The sequence below is a fragment of the Tamandua tetradactyla genome, chromosome 10, assembly GCF_023851605.1.
Source record: "Tamandua tetradactyla isolate mTamTet1 chromosome 10, mTamTet1.pri, whole genome shotgun sequence".
NCBI classification, from domain to species: domain Eukaryota; kingdom Metazoa; phylum Chordata; class Mammalia; order Pilosa; family Myrmecophagidae; genus Tamandua; species Tamandua tetradactyla.
In genome coordinates this window covers 71,601,988-71,623,639 of record NC_135336.1, presented here as the reverse complement: position 1 = coordinate 71,623,639, position 21,652 = coordinate 71,601,988, and the positions used below count along the sequence as shown (strand labels likewise).

Here is a 21,652-nt window from a genome sequence, read left to right as displayed (position 1 = left end):
TCAGCATTAGTTGTCTCAGCTCTTGTGTCTCATTTGAGCTATTGGTTTGTTCCCTTGACTGAGCCATATTCTCAATCTTTTGAGCGTGGACAGTTATCTTCTGCTGCTGGCGTCTGGGCATTTATTCAGATTTCTCTTGGTGTTGGACCCAGCAAGGTTGTAATATTTTTCTGTGAAATCTCTGGGTTCTGTTTTTCTTATCCTGCCCAGTAGGTGGCGCTCGTGGCACCCGTTTGTCTGCGGGTCCCACCAGTAAAAGGTGCTGTGGGACCTTAAACTTTGGAAAACTCTCGCCGTCCTGGGGGTTCGCTAGCCGAAGCGGCTTGAGCCGGCCCTCGGTCCGAACGCAGGGAGGGTTGCTGGTCGCCGCAGCCAGGGAAAGAGCCAGTTGGATTTTTAAATCAAGAAAGAAACTGTCAGCTTGAAGGTATGTGGGTGAGGTGAGAGTTATTTTCCTATCCAGGATATTACCACTTTCCTCCTATGGAAAGAAAAGCAAAGACAACAAAGTGTTGGCATGATCAACACTACCTAATTAAAGAATGCTTTGATTTATTAAGGTCCCCAAGCAAGGTAAAATAGTTGAGTCAATCACTGTTAGATCTAGATTTCTTACAGTAGATACTATTCAGGCTTGCTGGGGTCAACCCTCTCCAGAATTTATAACACAGGAAATACATTTGTTTGCATCCTTACATGCTGGTTGTTACCTAATTACAGTGCAAATATGCACGCAGGTTTCTTAACCTCTATATAAATGGCTGATGATATAACAAGACAGTATTGGGAACTTAAAAGGAAGTTTTACCCAGAATCAGATAAAAGATCAATTGTCCACACTTGCTAAGGCAGTTGTTACATGCAGATGAGGTAATTTTTCGCAAGTTGGGCATGAATCTCGGGATGAAATTTAGCCTACAACTGAGGAGTTTTTGACTCATGCTGATCAGACAGAATAGTTGTATTACCAAACCACCTCAGCAAATCTCATTTAGGTCAAACTGTAGAGTCTGTGCTCCCTGAACCTCCCTAGACCTAGGTAGAAACAGATACTACTGTTTTGCAGCAAAATATAATTTCTACAGAGATTTGCACTTTAGTGCGCATTTTCCTAAAAAAATCAAACACAGGCAATGAATTCCCTTTTCTTATAGGTGAATAAAATAACGAGAGACTTTTAACTGCTGTAACTAGCTTTGCTAGGATGGACAAAAATAGAGGTTGAATGTGGAAACTTTAAAGAGCCTGAGCTTTGGCACAGTCAAGAGCAGATGCAGTTGATGTTCCTTTGGTTCCTTTAGGTTGATGTTCTAGGAGCTAACCCTACTATGCCAGCCTTCCTAGAGACAGAAAAGGTAGAAGAAAACACCCAGGCCATCATCCAGGAGTAGTCATTGAAACCACATTTACCTTTAGCCATATCAAACCGATGGAGAATATGCCCAGTCCTTGAATATATTTAAATGGAGATAGGGATGAACAATTGGCACGAGAGAGAAATCTCATTTTCTAATCACCCATCAGTTTATTAATATATAAATATACAAGAGAACAATTTGACTATTGTCTGTGTACAACATATCTGCATCTAGACAATGCTTAAGAAAGTGTAATAAGTCTCAACTTTCCGTAAACTCTAAGCAGGTAACCAAAAAGATCATTACATCAGAATTTTATAATAACCATGTGATAATAAATCCATTATTATTGATCTTATAATAATTACATTTAATGCTGAGATTTCAAAGGTGATATCCTTGTCTAAACAGCTACATATTAGAAACTATAGCTCAGTGGAGGTCATTTCAGTAAAGATTTCAAGGACATATTTTGCACTCGAATCTTTTCTGACCACCTATGATTCTCAGTAATTTTGTTGTTTTGCCACTGCCTGATGCATTACAAAAACTCATTTTTTAAAAAATAGAGACTATGAGAATATACAATATGCCTGATTTTGTTCTCAAAAAATCCAAGCTTCTTCTGACCTTTGAAGTTATATGTGTAAATACTCAGGAATAGATTTTGTGCATGGGATCTTAAAATAGAAAAGAAAAAAAAAAACAAAAGCAAATAATTTAAATAACTTTTACTCAAATATGTGGGGAAAGGATAACTTAAAATTATTTAGCATTATAAAGTATATTAACACTTTAAAGGAAGCATTATATTTTCTAACAATGAAAGGTTCTATGGTATAGCTGATTTTCTTAGCCTTTCAGTTAATTCAAGTAAGTTGACTTGTTAAAATTGCTATAAAAGGAATTCCTGCCTGTGATGAAAGGAGTTTCAATAATCCCTTGAAATCTTATGCTTTTGGTTACTATGTCATGATTATTTTTCGTACAACGATGTCATTTTTAATTGCTAAAAGACATTTCTTACATATTTCCTATAACAACAATCACAATGAAATAATTTAGGGCTAAGATAAATTGTAGAAAAAGTGAAGAAATGGCTGAAATAAAGTTAATGTATTACTATTTTTTATTTACACAAAAACATGTTTCCCCTTTACCATGATTCTAAGTTAGGAATAAAAAAAACCCATGTGAATTAAAAAAAAAAAGTCTCATCTTTTCCAGTTTGAATATTCAGGAATATGAAGGTTTAGATCAAATCACATCATGCAGAATTGAACTTTTCATGTTGATCAGATGGAAATAGACTAATATTTACATTTAAAACTCCATACATTTTTGAATATATAACCAAAAGTTAAATTCAGTCTCTCATTTTGTGGAAAACAAATATTTAACTACTATTTTAAATAAATAGATCTGAAAAGTGCAATGCAACATGTAAAAGAACTATCCAAGCATGGCTTTTCCTTTTGAACTAGGAAAAGTACTTAATGCTCAATCAAGTCACATGATTTTTTCAATTAGTTTTACTAAATATTTTCATTTTATGAAGAATTATAAAATGAATAAATATGTCCAAATAAACCATGCATTTTACATGTACGCTACCTTCTAATATAAATGGAACACAAATAGGAAACTTGATATGGACAAAAAAAATAAATATTAAATAGCATACATTAATAAAATATAATTTTACTTGTTTATGAAATTATCAAGATAGATTTAAATATGTTAAATATATTCTCTGAACTCCAAAGAGGTGGGTAATAAATGCCAATATAGCCAACTAATTTTTATTAAATTCAAGTAAACTATGATAATTAAAGAGGCCACTATTCCTATTTATATAGAATCATATCACGTAGAAAAGATTAAAAGGCTAGTCCTGTGATAATCATCTTTCCTTTGGTATCACTTTTATATGTCCTTGCTTCATGAAATAAATTCATAGGTGAGTGAGGCTCAGAAACAATATATTTAGACACACACCTAAAGAGTTATATAAAATATTAACATAGGAAACTAAAACCTGCATATTTGGTCTTGATGAGGATCAACAAGCAACTCTTCAATAAATGCAGTAGTTTCTTTCAGAAAATCCACAGTGCCATTTCTAACCCCAGTCTATTTACAGTGGAGGTTAGGAAGACAGCCTAGGAGAGCACAGCTCTTTATTTCGAAGTGTTCAATGAATAACTTTTGATTTATAGTTTAGTGCAATTTTACCATGAGTACTAAAATAAAAACAACTCAAAGCGTGTTTCCTGTTATCAATGGGTCAAGAATACGATAACAAATAGAAAAAGTAGTACACTGTATCACTTGTAAGTTTTTGTCATTTAAGACCAAAACTGAATACCACAGATAAGTCATACTACTATATATTTCAAAAAATGGCAGCCATAAAGTCAGTGATTTGGTAGAACACAGGCTTTTTCTTTTAAGAGAATTAAGACCAGTGTAGACAAATCTTTCAGTTGAACCTAATACTAATATCTTTTCTTCTTCTTACACTTCTTACACTTTTGGCTATATTCATTTTCTCTATTGTTTTCTGTGCTACTGTCACTATCACTGGCTTGTTTTTGCCTCTTTTGCTTATTCTTCTGATAAAGGTCAGAATCACTTGGTTGTTGGTGAGTCCACTCATAAGAGCTAGGTCCAGCCTCTAGCTCTGGAACATGATTTAATGAAGACAGAGATGGGTTATTAGGATGTGGTGCTGTCATCTCATAGTAAGGAAGCTGCCACATTGGATTATAGGCATGCCATTGCTGTGAAAAAAAGACATACAGCTATCAAAACAAGTCCCAGAAGTTAACGGAAAAAATATATAACGTTAACAGCTTACTTGCATTATACAAATAACTATAAGTAAATCAAACCATGTTTTGGTATGAAAAGGATAGTGACTTTTCTGTAGTAGGAATGTGGTTGCTTCCTTAAATGGCTAACATAAACATTTAATGTAGCATGTAGCTTACTACAATACAGTTTGATGGTATCTGATAGAAATATAATGCAAGCCACATGTGTAATTTTTAATCTCCTAGTAGCCACACTAATAAAAGCAAAAAGAAAGAGGTTCCATTAAAGAATACATTTTATTTATCCTAATATAGCCAAGATATTTAACATGTAATCAATAAAAACATTAATGAGATATTTTACATTCCTTTTTTGGCACTAAGTCCTTGAAATCTTTTTATGCTTCAGAGCATGTCTCAATTCAGATGCTAAATTTTCATTTAAAATGTTTTATCTGAATTCAGAGTGCAAAAAATTCACAATTGAAAAAGTATTCACATACCAAAGTTGTTTCAATTATACTTAAAAGTTTTCCGATTGAACCTAGTATCAATTTTTAAGTTTAATTAAAGTTAATGAAGATTCAGTTTCTTAGTCACATTCACTACTAATGGTTACTGTATTACACAACATGGTTATCAATCAATAAGATAGAGAGAGACTTCCTTGTTTTTGAACTAGTGTTTGACCCAAATTTCTAACTATTCAAAACAGTTTAACAGAAATAACATGGGCTTTCAAAAATTTCATTTTGTTTTGGTTTGACTTCATCTTTGAAAAACAACCATTTACAAAAATTTTTCCTAAGAGTTAAAGTATCATTTTTACAGGAAATTTTCTTGATGCTTACAAAGAGAAAATAGATATTTGGAAATAGAATATCCCGTGAATTAGAAGACTTGTGCCTAAACCCCTCACTCAGAAACTATATAATTTTGGACTTTCTAAATTAATATCCCTGTTAATTATTATCCCTTGTTAATTACTATCCCCTTTAATGGTAAAGACCATAAGTAAGACTTCTAGGCCAGCACCATATTTTGGATAGTCTTTGGAATTAATGTAGTTTACTCCACCAAATGAAAACTTTCATATGGGTTTGCATTTATTTAAAAACAAATTCTTATTGAAAAAAAGCCATGTCCAAGAGCAGTGTATTTTTGACTGATGATTATATCAAAATGCTTCACTAAATGAAATTATTCAATTCTAAAAATCTCTTTTAAAATAACAATTTAAGTGAGAATTCTCAAATCAAACTTCACTTGGACTACAGTGTCTAAGGCATCATCTCCACTGTCTGCCTCTCTGCTGGGGACACGCTGGCTGTTGGTTGAGGCGCCACGTATGGGATCTAAGGTGACTCAGAGTAGAATACCGTTGGGGATGGTGCTCAGGGCAGCTTCTGCCTTCATCTCAGGGTTAGATTTGAGCACCAAATGTTCCACATTGTTTTCATGCTTTTCGTATTAGGCATTATAGGCATATTTATACTGAAACAAATGGTCATCGAACTTACCATCTTCTGAAAGAAAAAGTATTCTTGAGGCAAAGCAGCATTATTAATTGGCAAGAACTGTGTAGAAAATGAAGATCTGCCCACAACTTCTTCATTCCTTTGGGGAGATAAATGAAAAAGCAATAAAATATTAGAAGTCCTATGTACAAATGTGCTTACGCCCTTAAAAAAAATAGCTCTTCATGATTTAAAAAAACAAAATGTAAAGATTCTCTGTTAGAATTATGATTAACTCATAATCTCAAGCACACACAAATAATCAGTTATTATATTGATAATGCAGTGATATGGCAGTAGCTACAATCTTATGAAGTACTAAACATTGAAATCTCATATTTAGAGTCCCATTTGACTTTCTAATAGAAAAATTTTAAACAATGATAATTGCATTAAAGACAAAGAATATTTATGTGTTAGCAGAGCAAAGCAAATCAATAATCACCAAGGGAACAATTTACCATTCTACTCTTAACAGGTATAAAAGGTGAAAAAAGGTAGAAATTGTCCTCAGTTCATTTTTGAAGGTATCTTTACAATTTAACTATGAAAATTATGATCTAAGTTGACTGCTGATGATAACATGAAGGCATGCTGATTTCTTCTGCTCATTAATTAATAGAAAGAAAACCCCCAGTTTAAAAACTGTGGTGTCCCAAAGTTTCTTTTATAAATGTACTGTTTGTTTCTATGGAGATGTTCAATAAATTCCAACGTTCCAATGTTCTATTGCTAGTCTTCAACAAAATATGTTCTATATAGTTAACCCCAATTTAAATAGCATTACTACTATTTAGTAGTAGTTTGTTCTCTCCAAACTACTATTTGGAGAGAAAGTACTCTGAGGGGAAGGGTGAAATGTGCAGAGGCCAGAAGAGGTAACGATGAGGGAAGGGGGATGACAGGAAGCAGTCAGCAGATAGGTAGAGACCCACTTCTAAGTGGTGACAGACTCACAGAAGCCAGTAGAAGAGTGAATTCCATTAAGGAAAGAATGAGAGAGGTGTCATTTCTTTACAAGGAGCATTGTGGATCAGAAAGTTCCTGATTATCTTCAAATGAGCAGCTTCCATAAAACCGATGGGAAGGGGTTGAGAAGTGCATGCAGAGTAAAAATGTGAAGGATGAAAGGTGTTTTCAGTGAGAGAAGGACAAAAATCTAATAGCCTGAGCAGGAAACAGGGTTCCGAGGGACTAGAACATGTACATGTGGAAAATGAGGGGACGATAAAGAAAACAAAGTACGAATGGGAACAAGGTTATGGTGCAGGACAGATAAAATCTCAGCATCAGAGATGATGGAAATCAGCACAGTTATTAAAATAACTGCAGATTCTCTAAAACTAGCATCTTTCCTATATGACTCTCAGGGAATATACAGTTATCTGCATAAAGGAATCACATGTAAATTGGGAAATAGTCATTAAAAACAAGTGGCGTAAGAGGAAATAAAAAGCACAAAACATTTCTAAGGAAAACCAGTGAAAGACTAGGATATCACAAGGCACCATTTTTCTCTGCATATCACTTCTAGAACATGATAATTAACCTATTCTCATACGTCCTTTAAAATATAACAAATGCTGGAAGAATAAGCTGTTACCAGTGAAGTGTCATATTATGGAATATACACATAATTCTGATCTTCTCTAGAATTACTGATGACTTGGACACAGCATATCAAAATAAGTTGAGAATACAGGAATTTCACTGCCATCTTCCTTCTAGTCTTTCCCCCTCTACCCAAATGAAGCAATCTTGTTCCTTTATAACTTCTGAGGAAAAAAAATAATAAAGAGCTATCTTCCCCTTGGTACTAGAAGAGGGGAAACTCTCAAACGTATATAAGGCTTGATTCACAAATCTATATGTTGCTTCCCCTATCAAGGAAGTAATCTCGCTTTCTTTTTTTAACACCAGTTGAATAGTTTCTATGGCCTCAGTACTTTAAACACCTTACATTTATTATAAAATTATTAATTTATTATAACAACCTTTTGAATTATTATCCTCATTTCAGAGAGAAATGGGGCACAGAGAGGTGAAATAAATTGTCCAGGGTGACACAGTAAAGTGACAGAGGCAAGATTCAAAACCAGACAATCTGATTTCAGTACTTACTTTCTTCTCCTGATTTCACTGATGGGGAAATGCTGGGATGAATGAAGACATGGAGCAAACATTTGTTTTATTGGGGTATGATAAGCCTGGACATTTGCCAGTCACAAGAAACCACTCTCTTAAGCCTTGGAGGCCTGATATCGTTAACAGAAATAAGAGGTTCAGCAGTACTGTTGGTTTACTTGAGAATATTTAGTTCTACTATGAAGATGAAAGACAAACAGGACAGATGAAATTCATAAGAAATGCTAAATGTAGACTGTAAGTAAGCTAACAGTTTGAGATACAGATGAAACAGTGTCAGGGTAAGCAAGTAATATGTGAGACAAGGGAAAATTCATAACGTGTTAAATATAGATACTAAATAAGTTAGTACGCGGTAAGATATGCCATAGGTATGTGGAATAAATAAAAAATACGATGGAGCAAATAAACTGTTACATATAGACAGAAAGGGGTAGAAGAGAGGAAGTCATGATCACAACTTCTCTGGGTTGACAGTTACACTTCTTTTGTCTTTGCTATGGCTAAGAAACTCAGATAAAGACTATGGCTGTCTACCAGGCTAACTGGTGAGCTACTTGTGTGGTCAGGTGTATTTGCCCTGATGTCTTTTTGAGACAGCAAGTGAATGACACTAGCCCTAGGAACTTTTCATCTGTAGGACCCCTTTGCTCAAACCTCAACTCTGGTCCCCATAACCACACGACCAGTGAGGAAGTCTGATGCAGCAGAGAAAGACAGGACATATAAATACCAGCATAACCAGGACGCAGGTAGGGTGGTGTTTTTGTCCACTTGCACACTATCCTCAATGTGCTCACTTATTTAATCTCTTTCTTCTAGCTTTTCACTCTATGCTTTAAACTGATTTAATAAATGGTGTGAAACAGATATTGTAATTTGGTCTGTGAACCTTTCTTGCTCATGACCTCTGGGACAACCTGCCTGCTAGTACATTTGCAGGCTACCATTGTATCAAGATATCAGCCTTCACTAAATGTAGAATATTTGGAAAATTAACACATAGTAGTTCACAGAAACAGTAAAAAAGAACCGAATGTCTTGATGTTAGAACCTTAATTTCAAACCTAGCATTCTCAATTATTATCTTTGTGATACTGGGCATTGGTTAACTTTTGCATCTCTAGTTCTTCAAATGTAAAATATGGATAATGATATCCTTATGATCTATTTCAATGAGAACTTGGATGCTTAAGTTATTTACCAGCTATAAAAATTAAACAGTAAAACATAAAGAATAGTATAATACTAAGAACACTATAAAGAACTCTACCATCTATTTCTGAAAATAAGACCAAGCTTCAAATAAAGTTTCAGCAAAAAATGAATTACTTCATTATATCCTACATCTAAACAGTAAGGCTTTACAATTGTCCAGAATATATCAAAACTCTTCCTGGCACAATAATATGTTTATTTACTTTACCTCTATGAAAATGTATTTTTAATTACCTGTAGCTGTGCGAATTTGTCTTAACACAGTTCTCAAAACTTTGGTTAGTTGGTTCAGAAGAATGAGAACTCCCTAAATAAATTTAATAATAGGTTATAACATGGTACAATTTTTTTCGGAGCTTCAAAATTAAGCCATAAAAAATGTATATATATATATATAAAGGCATGGTACTGCTATAAAATGCCATATTCATATTAGATATTTTACAGATATTTAAAGCTTAGTTACAGTCCTATAAATGAATGAATTATATTCAAGTTTTATCCAAAGCAATGGCAATACAGAATGATACTGACATGGGGCTATATAAGATACAAGACTTTTTTTGTTCTACATACATCTAAACTAAAAATAGCAAATGATCAGTGTTATTTCCCTCAAGTGTAGAAGACATGAGTTCTCTACACTTAATTGACAGAAGCCAATTCAAACTTACACAGGATGCTGTACTAGGGAGGCTAGGAAGATGGAAGATAGATTATATCCTGGCCTGTTCTGTAAGCCTGTACGAGTTAACTGGACAGTACTTGAGAGCATGATGCAGCCAATTTTCTTTGCAAAGACATTGAAAAAGGAAGAAAAAAAAGAAGAACCAAACAGAGAATATTTTTCCCTTTGCAACAAGGTACTGTTTTGCTCTTCTCTTTATTTGTTTTTAGTATAGCAAGAAGAATAAGAAACAACAATAACAAATAAATACATCAATAAGTCTGAAAACATTTGGGGGCGATATAAGTACTGCATGGAAAACCAGATGGCCTCTGTCAGGCCCTCAAAATGTGAAAGGACCAGCAAAATAGTATAAAGTCTCCTGGCAGCACACATCAAATCATAGACGATAAGCTCTTGGCATGCAGGGAGAAGGCAATTTGAGGCCACTCACACTAGGAAGCTTTCCTTGACCACTAACCACTAGGAAGATGACTCTGGTTCTGTCTCTGGTGCCTCTGTAGGAGCTTAGACCCAGGACAATATGCATGTACTGGTTTCCCCAGAAGAAGGACTAATGCACCTACCATATCTTCCAAATAGTAGATATTTGATATCAAACAGTGACAGTAACAAAATGTGTAATGTCAGGAGAAGAAATAGCTTTACTATATAAAAGCTAGAGTTGTACTGTTCCCAGCTCATTTATATTTGTACTATTTATAAGAGTCAATTATCAACCATCAAAGTTACTTTCTCAGTGGTACTAAAATAGAAAAGTTAACATTTTAATATAGAAAAGATGCCATTGGGTTGGCAATGGAATTGACATGCTCATCAATTATACAACATTATGAATTAGACATCTGTACTGAGAAAATTTAAGAGATCACAGGAACTTTTGTTTTGGTCTTACACTATATAGAAAATAAAATACTTACACCTTTAAGAAAAACAAGTATAATAAAACACTTTCTGAGTTTTGTGTCACAATGAAGATTCATCAGTGGCAGAACCTACCAAATCGATACTGTACATTAATTGGTCTTCCATATAAACGAATTCCATTCAGCAGAGCTATGGCATAAGATACTGATTCTGGGTGTTTAAAGCAGACAAATCCGAAAGACTTAGGCTTTCCTTCTCTGTCTCTGCATATCGTCACTTTGGTTAAAGGTCCAGCCTATAAGAAACTTAAAAATTATTTTCTCATAAATCCACAGATTTTTTTTCACTCAGATAAGTAAATTCAACTTCAGACTAAAAAAATCTGTTTGCAATGGCATGTTATAGCTCTACTAATAAAGTATTTCTTAACAATAAGCATCACATTTTCTTGTTGTTTTCCAGCTCTTTAAAGAAACATACACAGTATTAAGACCAAGAAATACTAGGTAAGAGTTCCAAATCTTAAAGGGATACACGTGTTACTCTTTTAGGCTCACCAAAACAATCTACAGAGCATTTAAATCTAAGACTAAAGTACTACTTTGTCTTCATATGTATTAAGAGTTTATATTTCAAAAAATATTGAAAATTCAAACCCAATGTTAGTTGAGCTAGCAGCAAAAAAGCTGGCAACATTATAACTTAGTCTAATTTTTTCTGTCAAGAAGGTTAAAGATACTTACAAAAACAACTAATTCTATCATGTCTTTTGATCTGGTTTGGGAAATTATTCCCAAGGGAAAAAGTATTTTAATAGATTTCAAGTTTTAAGTAGTTGCATTATTTATAAGAGTGAAAAATTTGAAAGACTCCAGATCTAACAACAGGAGAATATTATTCCGTGGACTAACAAAATGGAATTAAATAAATAAGTAAAATGGAATTAAATACCATAAAATTATAAATATTCAGATTGTATTGCTGGACAAACCTTTAACAAGTAATAAAGAATTTAAAAAGCAGAGCACAAAATTATGGAAAAGTGTCATTTACAACTAAGAAAACATTTCCTCCAAACAGTGAAAAAGATCAGAGGAAGGCATGGCACTCACAAAGCCTTAAAAACAGCTGCGATTTAATGGTGACTCGTTCCTTCTTTTAAATTGTACTTCATTCTTTTAAACTGTACTTTAATGCTTAATTATTTTTCCCTTAAGCTGGATAAATACACAACAAATCACTTTTAATCTAAAGAAAAGTGTTATTTACTGTACACTAGGGGTCAGTCATTTTTCATTGTTCGTGTTCTCCTAGGGTCTAGCTCCTCTTCCCTTCTGGTTTAATTACTACTTCATCAACAAATCTATTTTTTTCCCACTCGAGTCTCTTTCATGAGAACAAAGCTGTCTACCTACCTCCTTGTGAGTGTACTTCACACTCAACATATTTAAGCTTGAATTCCTTATCTTTCCTCTCTCAAATCTCTCCTGTGGTATTTCTTATCTCAGTGAAAGGTACAAATATATTAAAGCCTGATTCTCTCACTTCCAAGAGAATCAGAAACATAAAAGAAACTAGTAAAAGAATAAGCATACAGCAAATGAAGTAATACCAATTGGTATTTTTTTTTACTACCAATATTAAAAATATTGAATCATAGAGGAAGAGAACATACTTAAATAATTTGATTTTTGACATAACTAAATTGACATATGCCAATGCACTTTTATGGATAAAATCCAAGACTGGATCTTATTGCAAAAATCATATCATCTTACAATCTTATTAAACAAGAATGAAACACATAAACAGCAATGTGGCTGCCAAGTTTTGGTAGGTTTTGCTTGGTTGAGGCCCTATTAAAAGATACTCATTTCAGCAAATCCTTACAGATTGTAGTGGTACCTTGGCAAAAGTAAAAACATATGCCTGGTTATCTGACCTATGAAGAGAGATTTATATTCTGTTTAAGTGGAAAAAGAAAGTCTAAAAAATAAGTATATGTGCATAGGAACCATCACTTGCCTTATCCTACCCTCCCCATCACCATCTGTTTTTTTTCTTTTGGAGGCTCAGAATGAAATAAACTTTTTGGAGGAAAAGAAGTATATGTGTTTTTCAACTGTTGCTGTTTTTTAAATTTAAAGGTAAAGTTTCAAATAGTATGAGTGAAAAAATAATTATAGGAAAGGACAAGTATTAACTAGAGCTGAAAAAGAAGGACACTATTAAAACAATGAAAAATTAGAACACATAAAAGTCTCAAAATCAACAATATTTTTCAAATGATAAAAAAATATTCTGTACAGGAAAATAAACTGTTCCTGGACAGAATTTTAAAATTACAGTACTCAATAATCTACCAAATTTTGTGTGTTTATAACTAACAGGGGGTTGCTTTACTTAAGTTAAGAGACAAAGGTAAGGCCTTTCAAAACCAAATAAAGAATTCCTTTTTTTCCCTGGTAAACGCATGCTCAGTCCTGGAAGTTTAGCTCTGCTCTTATCTTATTTGGAGCTGCCTCTTAATTCTGATAGAGGGCAGCCACTCTTATTTGATTTCTCCTGATGTTCGTATTAGTGGTATTAGTATCAGTAGAATTACATGGATTCGCCCATTTAATCTTCACAACCACATCACTAGATAACTTTACTCTCTGATATCTGAGAAAACTGAGATACTCATTTATTTGCCCAAAGAAACATAGCTGGCCTCCGAGTTCACACTCAAAACCACTCTGCAATACCATAGACCCCTTTCTTTTGTAGATTACCCTAAACATTGTAATTTATTTTGTTTCCCCTTTCAGAAAAGCCAAGCCCTGGCTTTCTAAGTTTCTATGCCCAGCTCCCTGCTTCGTGTGTGCCATGTATAATTCTAAATCATTAAACAGTTTCATGTGGATGGCACTATGAGGACAGCGCTTTAGCCAGCCATACCCAGGTGTACACAATAGGTGAGATAGGAGACAGGCGGTTTCATCCGGAGGCTAGAACCGGCGAGGGTCTCAGAAAGTTTTCCGGAGGTCTCCTCGGTAATAAAATCAACGGGACAGGCTGCGAATCAATCGGTCACAGTCATCGTATGCTGGCTGCCCAAATCATCTCAGATCTTATCTATCAAACTGCAACAAAGTTTGCCTCTGAAAGGGCTTGGAGGAATCAGTAACGCAGAGTGAAACAATGGAAAAGCTATTCCACTTCGCGGGACGCAGGGCACGCAGGTGCTTATTACCTGAAGGCAGACGGTGACAGGGCTGTTTTGTGTTCTGCGGGGACCCGAGGCCCCGGCGGCCTCCGCGAAGCCCTAACTCAGGGCCGGGGGCTGAGGGTTTTTTTGGGGGTGGAGAGCCCTATCACTGCCCACCCCCGGGACTCTAAAGTGGGGATGGAGGGGGGTACACGCTCCGGCACGACACTTCTCAGCCTCTCACCTGGAGACAGGTGCGCCAGAGAGAAAACAAATGAACACCAGGTCCCAGGTTGGGGCCGGGCTCAGGGTGGTCTTGGGGTGCCCCGCCTCTGCGCTGCGCTTCCCGCACAACGCGCCCCGCCCCCCGCCGCCCAGTCCCCGCGGACCGTACCTGAAGGAACAGCTCGAAAAGAATTTCTTCCCGTACTCGGGCCTCTAAATTCCCCACAAACACCGTCCTGTCGGCCTCCTCCTGAGCAGGGAACATCCCTCCGGCCTCAGGCCGAGGATGCAGGAGGCACCGAGTCCCGGATCCCACTCCCAGCTCTGAGGCCTCGAGAGGGAGAGGAGGGCGGGGCCGACGACGGCAGCGCGCGCGCCGGAGCGGAGGGAGGCTGCGGGGCTCCGCCCCCTGGAGCCGGAGGCCCCGCCCTCTGGCGACCCGAGGCCCCGCCCACATCCCCGCCCCTAGACAGGGTGGGTCTTGGGAAAGAAAGTAGGGGGGCTGCCAGAAAGATGAGCCCTCAAGAAGCTTTGCCACCTCTCTGGTGGGGTGTCCTCCACTGAAGCAATTAATTAATTTTAGATTTATTCAAACAACATATTAAATAATACTACTATTGAAATAGTTTAAGACATAGTAACTGCCCTTACAGGGGCTGCCAAGTTAATGCAGGAAGATTGTGTCCATATAATAAATAGGTAGCTCGATAGAATTTAAAAATGAAATCCTATATAAAATAAATTCCGAAAGAAAGAACGGATGCAGGCATGCAGAGAGAAGAAAGTGCTAGAATTAAAGTTTATATACTTGGGAAGCTTCACCTATGGAAGTCAGAGAATTTGGCCCCAAAGATTTTGAGTGTACTCTGAAAGGCATTTGAACTTCAGTGAATGGCCCAAACAACCAAAGATGGGAAAGCATAGACCAAGTTCTGTGGCTGAAACAGGATGGAGGCTGGGGGCTTGTTTTCCAATCCAATGGTTGTGCTTTGTATCCTGTGTACCAGGGTCAAGAGTTGATTCTTATTTGACGGTTAGAAAAAAATTCTAAAAGGTATAAAGGAATTTAAAGAAAGGAGGAACAAAACTTAATCAGAATCTCAGTACTGTGATAAGCAGCTACGACCTGCTACGTTTTTCCTTTTTTCTTTCTTTCGTTTTCTTTCCTTCTTTCTTCTTTCCCTCTTTCCCTCTTTCTTGTTTTCTGTTAATTCTCCATTGTGAATGCATGCCTTTATTATTTTTTCTTTTTTATTAATTTTTAAATTAAAAAATATAACAAGCAAACACATCCTTTACTTATGATCATTCCGTTCTACATATATAATCAGTAATTCACAATATCATCATATAGTTGCATATTCATCATCATGATCATTTCTTAGAACATTTGCATTAATTCAGAAAAAGAAATAAAAAGACAATAGAAATTTCATACATACCGTAACCCTTACCCCTCCCTTTAATTGATCACTAGCACTTTAATATAAATTTATTTTAACATTTGTTCCCCTATTATTTATTTTTATTCCATATGTTTTACTCGTCTGTTGATAAGGTAGATAATAGGAGCATCAGACACGAGGTCTTCAGAATCACGCAGTCACATTGTGAAAGCTGTACCATTATACAATTATCTCGAAGAAACATGGCTACTGGAACACAGCTCTACATTTTCAGGCAGTTCCCTCCAGCCTCTCCATTTCCTCTTAGATAACAAGGTAATATCTATTTAATGTATAAGAATAACTTCCAGGATAACCACTCAACTCTGTTTGGAATCTCTCAGCCATTGACTCTTTATTTTGTCTCATTTCACGCTTCCCTCTTTTGGTCCAGAAGGTTTTCTCAATTCATTGATACTGACTCTCAGCTCATTCTAGGATTTTTGTCCCATGTTGCCAGGAAGGTCCACACCCCTGGGAGTCATGTCCCATGTAGACGGGGAGGTAGGGGGGACAGTGAGTTTGCTTGTTGTGTTGGCTGGAGAGGTCACAGCTGAGCAACAAAAGAGGTTCTCTTGGAGATGACTCTTAGGCCTAATTTTAAGTAGGCTTGACCCATCCTTTGTAGGGTTAAGTTTCATATGAACAAACCCCAAGATTTGGGGCTCAGCCTATTGCTTTGGTTGTCCCCACTGCTTGTGAGAATATCAAGAATTCAATTTGGGGAAGTTGAATTTTCCCCCTTTCTCACCATTCCCCGAAGGGGACTTTGTGAATACTTTTTTATTCACTGTTCAAATCACTCTGGGATTTATGGGGCATCACTCTGGGCAAACCTACAAAATCTCATGCCCTACTCAAGGGATCATGTACTTATGGTGTTCAATTAAGCTGTCTACATAAGTTATATTAGGAAATGCACTAGTCAAAATATAAATTTTGTACCAAATATTTTTTGCTTTAGTCTCACACTAAGTTAAAATTTTAAAATATTAATTGCCATCTATTTTTAACACCCTGCAGTAATAACATTCCTTTGTTCTTTCTCATGCAAAAACGTTTTTTAAATTTGTACATTTAGGCACTATCATTATACACTCTAGGCATTCCTAGATTATACCATCTCAGTCTTTATCGTCTATCTTTCTTTCTGATTTCATTTGTGCCCCCAGCCCTCTTCCCGCTATCATTCTCACATTCAGCTTCATTCAGCATTTCAACATAATTGTATTACAGTTAGGTAGTGTTGTGCTATCCATTTCTGAGTTTTTACAATCAGTCCTGTTGCACAGTCTGTATCCCTTCAGCTCCAGTTACCCAATATCTTACCCTATTTCTGTCTCCTGATGGTCTCTGTTACCAATGAAGTTCTCCAAGTTTATTCACTAGTGTCAGTTCATATCAGTGAGACCATACAGTATTTGTCCTTTTGTTTCTGGCTAATCTAACTCAGCATAATGTCCTTAAAGTCCATCCATGTTGTTACATACTTCATAACTTTATTCTGTCTTGCAGCTGCATAATATTCCAGCGTGTGTATATACCACAGTTTATTTAGCTACTCGTCTGTTGATGGGCATTTTGGCTGTTTCCATCTCTTTGCAGTTGTAAATAATTCTGCTATAAACATTGGTGTGCAAATGTCCGTTTGTGTCCTTGACCTCATGTCCTCTGAGTAGATACCTAAAATGGTATTGCTGGGTCATGTGGCAATTCTATATTTAGCTTTTTGAGGAACCACCAAACTGCCTTCTATAGCATTGTACCGTTTGACATCCCCACCAACAGTGGATATGTGTGCCTCTTTCTCCACATCCTCTCCAGAACTTGTTGTTTTCTGTTTTATTGATAATGGCCATTCTGTTGGATGTGAGATGATATCTCATTATAGTTTTGATTTACATTTCCCTAGTGCATGCCTTTATACCTAATTTAGACAGTGCATATATATTACAACTTCATACTGTGTTGTACATTAAGGAGCTTTAAGCAAGAGGGTGACATGTTAAGACTTATTTTTACAGGATTATTATAAGTTGTATGATTTTCATTAGTTTTTTTTAATAGCTTGGCTGATGAATAAGAAAAATAGAGTCCAAGGCTAGCAAGTATATATTGTAAATAGTCAAGGCAAGGGAAAAAAGAGATTGTAAACAATGACAGTGACAGAGAGCACAAAGAGTAAAGCCCAGACTTGAAAAATAAACATTTAGAAGGTGGAATTTGTCTTTTTAGTGAGTTCTTAAATGTGAGGAAATAGAGAAGAATGACTCAGGTATGACTGTAGAATATTATTTGGGGAAAAATAAAAAGAATTTGTGATGAGGAATGCAAATGTATAGTATGTTGTAGTGGGCAAGGAGACATATGTGGGTGAGAATCTAACAGAAGAAAATTTCCCTCAATTTTATTCTTCATGGTCGATATGATTCAATTGCTGAGCTGAGAGGGGACAGCAGGAGTTAGATTCTGTTGGTGGCTGGACACTTGGGAGATTCAAAGAGGAGTATGGCAAGAGTAGCCTCTGAACCTTAGAAAAGGATGAAAAAACTCTTTCCTTACACCTAATAAATTAGAATTCTGCAGTAAAGGCAGAATAGATTAAGTTTCAAATTATGTTAGTAAATGTTAAGAGGGGAGGCTAAACTAAATTCACCTAGATTCTGTGTAATTAACATACCTTGGTGTGACTTCAATATTCCTGTGTATATAAAGTTTCAGTAGTTTAAGTGCGAGAGGAGGTATAAGGGAAGTCGGTGGGGCTGGAGAAGAAGAACAGGAAGAGGAGGGAAAAGCAAAGAATGAGAGTGGAACCCAGATATGTGTCATTGGAAGATACACTAACTATCCAGTTCTTTTATTTGCCATGTAATCGTGGGTTTTTCACTCAGCAATACTCATCATTTTCAGTTCCAAGTATCATATTTTAGATTTTGATAATATTTATTTTTGTTGTTGCTGATATGGCAGAAGTTTCTGGAAAAATATGTAAATTGTAAATTTTTCTCCCTGGGATTTAGTAATTTGAAACTGCTATTCTATCACTTTGGATGATTAATATGGGACCATCCTATTTGTGAGCTTGAAAGCCTTCCTTTTTCCTGTGTCCAGGATGAAATCCGGAGTAGGGGAGATGACAATGCCAGCCTTCTGTGTCTCACTTTCCTGTGACACTATGCTGGTTTGAATCTGTTATGTACCCAGGAAGTCAGAAAAGTATGTTCTTTTCATACAGTCTTGTGGAGGCAGACTTTTTTTTTGGGGGGGGGGGTGCATGGTCCGGAAATCAAACCTGGGTCTCCTGCATGAAAGGCGAGCATTCTACCACTGAACCACCCGTGCACCCCTGAGGCACACCTATTGCTAGGTGGAAACTTTTGATTGGGCTATTTCTCTGGAGATGTGACCCTGCCCATTCAAAGTGGGTCTTGACTCTTTTACTGGAGTGGTCTGTGAAGAGAATAAAAAGCAGAAAATATAGAGAGAGCACAGAACTGACATAGGGTGCTGAGAGATGAAACCAAGACACAGTTCATTTGGAGATGCACAAAGAAAATGTCCCAGGGGACACCAGAATGACCCACAGGAGCTGAGAGAGCAATTTTGAAACCAATCCAGGAGAGAAGGCAGCAGGCATCACCATGTGCCTTCCCATGTGACAGAGAAAACCCAGATGCCTTTCTTCAGAGTCAAGGTATCTTTATAAAAGCCCATCCATGTCTGTATTTTGCATTTCTGGCGCTTTAGCAAACCCAAATAGACATTTTGTATCAAGAACTTTAACTTAAAGATATCCAGAGCCCAATTCACTCACCCCCCACCCCACCCCACCTCCACATCCTCCAAATAATAAACCTGCCCATCAGCGATGCTTTCCAAAAGACACCAACATGCTTCTGGCCCAGGCAGTGACAAGCAATAATGTGGTTGTGTCTGAGTCTTGTGAGTGTCAGAGGGGAATTGAATTGTGCTTGCCCTCCTCTAGACAAGCCTATGATAGCAGGACAGGTCTGGTAAACTGAGTTATGTACCCCAAATAAAGACATTTTCTTACTCTTAATCGGAGTTTGTGGGTGTGTGCACCTAAGACGCTTTGAAGATACTATTTCTACGTAACGTGTCGCCCAACTGAATCAGGGTGGCTCTCAATCCTCATCACTACCGGCCTTTTAAAGAGAAGAGACAGAGAAATAGGAGTCAGTGAAGGCCACAGGGAGGACCCAGAAGCGGGAAGGCAGCAAAGCCAGGAGTGCAGAAATTCGGGGTGGGGGTGTTTGCGCTACATGTTGGGAGGCGGGGCTAGAAGCCAAGGGACCCTCAGGACTGCGGAAAGCCAGCGTAGGGTGCTACAGAGTCCTGGCAAAAGCATATTGCTCAGGCCTTGATTTTGGACTTGATTCTGGACTTCTAGCTTCAGAAACTCTGAAACAATAAACACTTGTTTGTAAGTTAGCACATTGTGTGATATTTGTTGTTGCAGCCTGGCAAACTCAGACACCAGGAAACATTTAGAGCCATAGAGTTACTTCGGTTTATGTGCTAGATGTGTTTTTATGCCAGTGAGGTTTTAAAATATGTCCACAAACTGTTCCACACTTCTCCAAAAGGTGGAGCCCAATTCCCTCTCCTAAATGCAGGCTGAACTTACTGACTTGCTTCTAACAAATAGAAGAAGGCAGTTGAATGGTGTGTGACTATGGAGACTAGGTCATAAAAGTCACTGAGGGTTTCTTTTCTCTCTCTCTCTTAGATGACCACTTTGAGTGATGCCAGCTGCCATGTGGTAAGAAGATCTAAGCAGTTAGGAACTGAGGCCACCTCTAAACAGCCATGCGAGTGAGCTTTTCTGGCTGCTAAAACAAATACCATGCAATAGGTTGGCCTAAACAATGGAAATTTATTGACTCATAGCTTTGGGAAGTCCAAAAAATCAAGGACTAAGTCCGAAATCAAGAAGTCGGCAATGTGATGCTTTCTCTCCAAAGACTGTGGCATTTTGGGGCTGGCTGCTGGTGACCCCTAACCTTTGGCTTTTCTGTCTCATGGCAATGCATATGGTGGCCTCTCCCAACCTCTCTCTCTCTGTCTTTCACTCTGCTTAAAAATGACTCCAATAATGCAAATTAAAGATAAACATGAATCAGTGGGGCCACACTTGAACTGAAGTAACCTCTTGAAGAGCTCTTATTTAGAAGGAGTCCGCACCCACCAGAGAGCAGAGGAAGATCAGGAATATGTCCGGACTGGGGTATACAGTTCAATCCATCACAGCCTTCATGGAATCAGACCGTCTAGTCCCAGTAAAGCCTTCAGAGGACTGACACCTTCATCATCATGTCATGAGAGGCTCTGAGAAGAATCATCCAGTTAAACTGCTCTGAAATATCTGGCTTACAGAAACCGTGGCATAGTAAATGTTGGTTGTTTTAGGCTATTATGTTTTGCAGTGATTTGTTATACAGCAATAGATAACTACTACATATATTTTCAGTAAAGCATTTTTTTTTCAGTATACCCTAAGCAAGACTGATTAAAAATGCCCAAGATAGTCCCTGACTAGGAGTCATCATTGATACCACGTGAGGCCTGATGAAACACACCTGCCTCATAACAGAGACACTCTCTAGTGGGCTCATTGCTCTTACTTACTCATAGGATTATAGGTCCTCAACAAACTGCAAAGTCTAACTTCCCATTTTTTTCTCCTTTTATTGATCCCTTGTGCTGGCATAGCGTTTCTATGTTAAGAGAAACTGATCACCTAATGTCTATTTGTTTAAATGTTCAGTCTGCATATAATCATGATCTTGACTATTAGGAAATAAATTTCTGAGTCAAACATGCACAATGGCTTGGGGAAGTTTACATATTAAAACATCCTCTACAAAGAATCTTGAACACCGATTCCTACTTTCATGTTACTAAATATCTCTTTTTATCTTAAACTTTTAATTTTATTTCCCCATTTTTTGGTGCTGTCATCCTGGAACCTTGCTGGCCCTATCATTACATCTCCTTGAGAAGTCTCAGTGAGTGAGATCAAGTTGACTGGCCAAAAGAAGCCCAAACAGTGTCCTTTGATTTCAGGTGCCCTTGGTCTGAAGGTACCATATATCTAAACAGGACCCAGAAATCATTCTGGAATATTAATAATAAAGACATTGTTTGTCATCCTAGGAAATG

General features: G+C 37.0%; 1 protein-coding gene and 1 long non-coding RNA gene across 2 annotated transcripts in view; one reads left to right on the top strand and one right to left on the bottom strand.

The window, feature by feature from the left end:
• The window catches only part of LOC143648529 (uncharacterized), a 97,062-nt gene extending 76,760 nt beyond the window's left edge, over positions 1-20,302 (top strand). Inside the window, exon 3 of the long non-coding RNA XR_013158609.1 lies at positions 20,220-20,302. This is a non-coding gene — a long non-coding RNA (uncharacterized LOC143648529). The remainder of the gene's footprint in view (positions 1-20,219) is intronic.
• On the bottom strand, positions 2,921-14,371 carry RBM11 (RNA binding motif protein 11). Its single transcript, XM_077117625.1, has 5 exons — positions 14,194-14,371; positions 10,742-10,904; positions 9,289-9,361; positions 5,695-5,791; positions 2,921-4,141 (listed from the first exon to the last, which is right to left on the bottom strand). Exons 1-5 carry the CDS (start codon positions 14,287-14,289, stop codon positions 3,857-3,859), a joined length of 714 nt encoding a protein of 237 aa, XP_076973740.1. The 5' UTR covers positions 14,290-14,371; the 3' UTR covers positions 2,921-3,856.
• Positions 20,303-21,652: the final 1,350 nt, after the last annotated feature.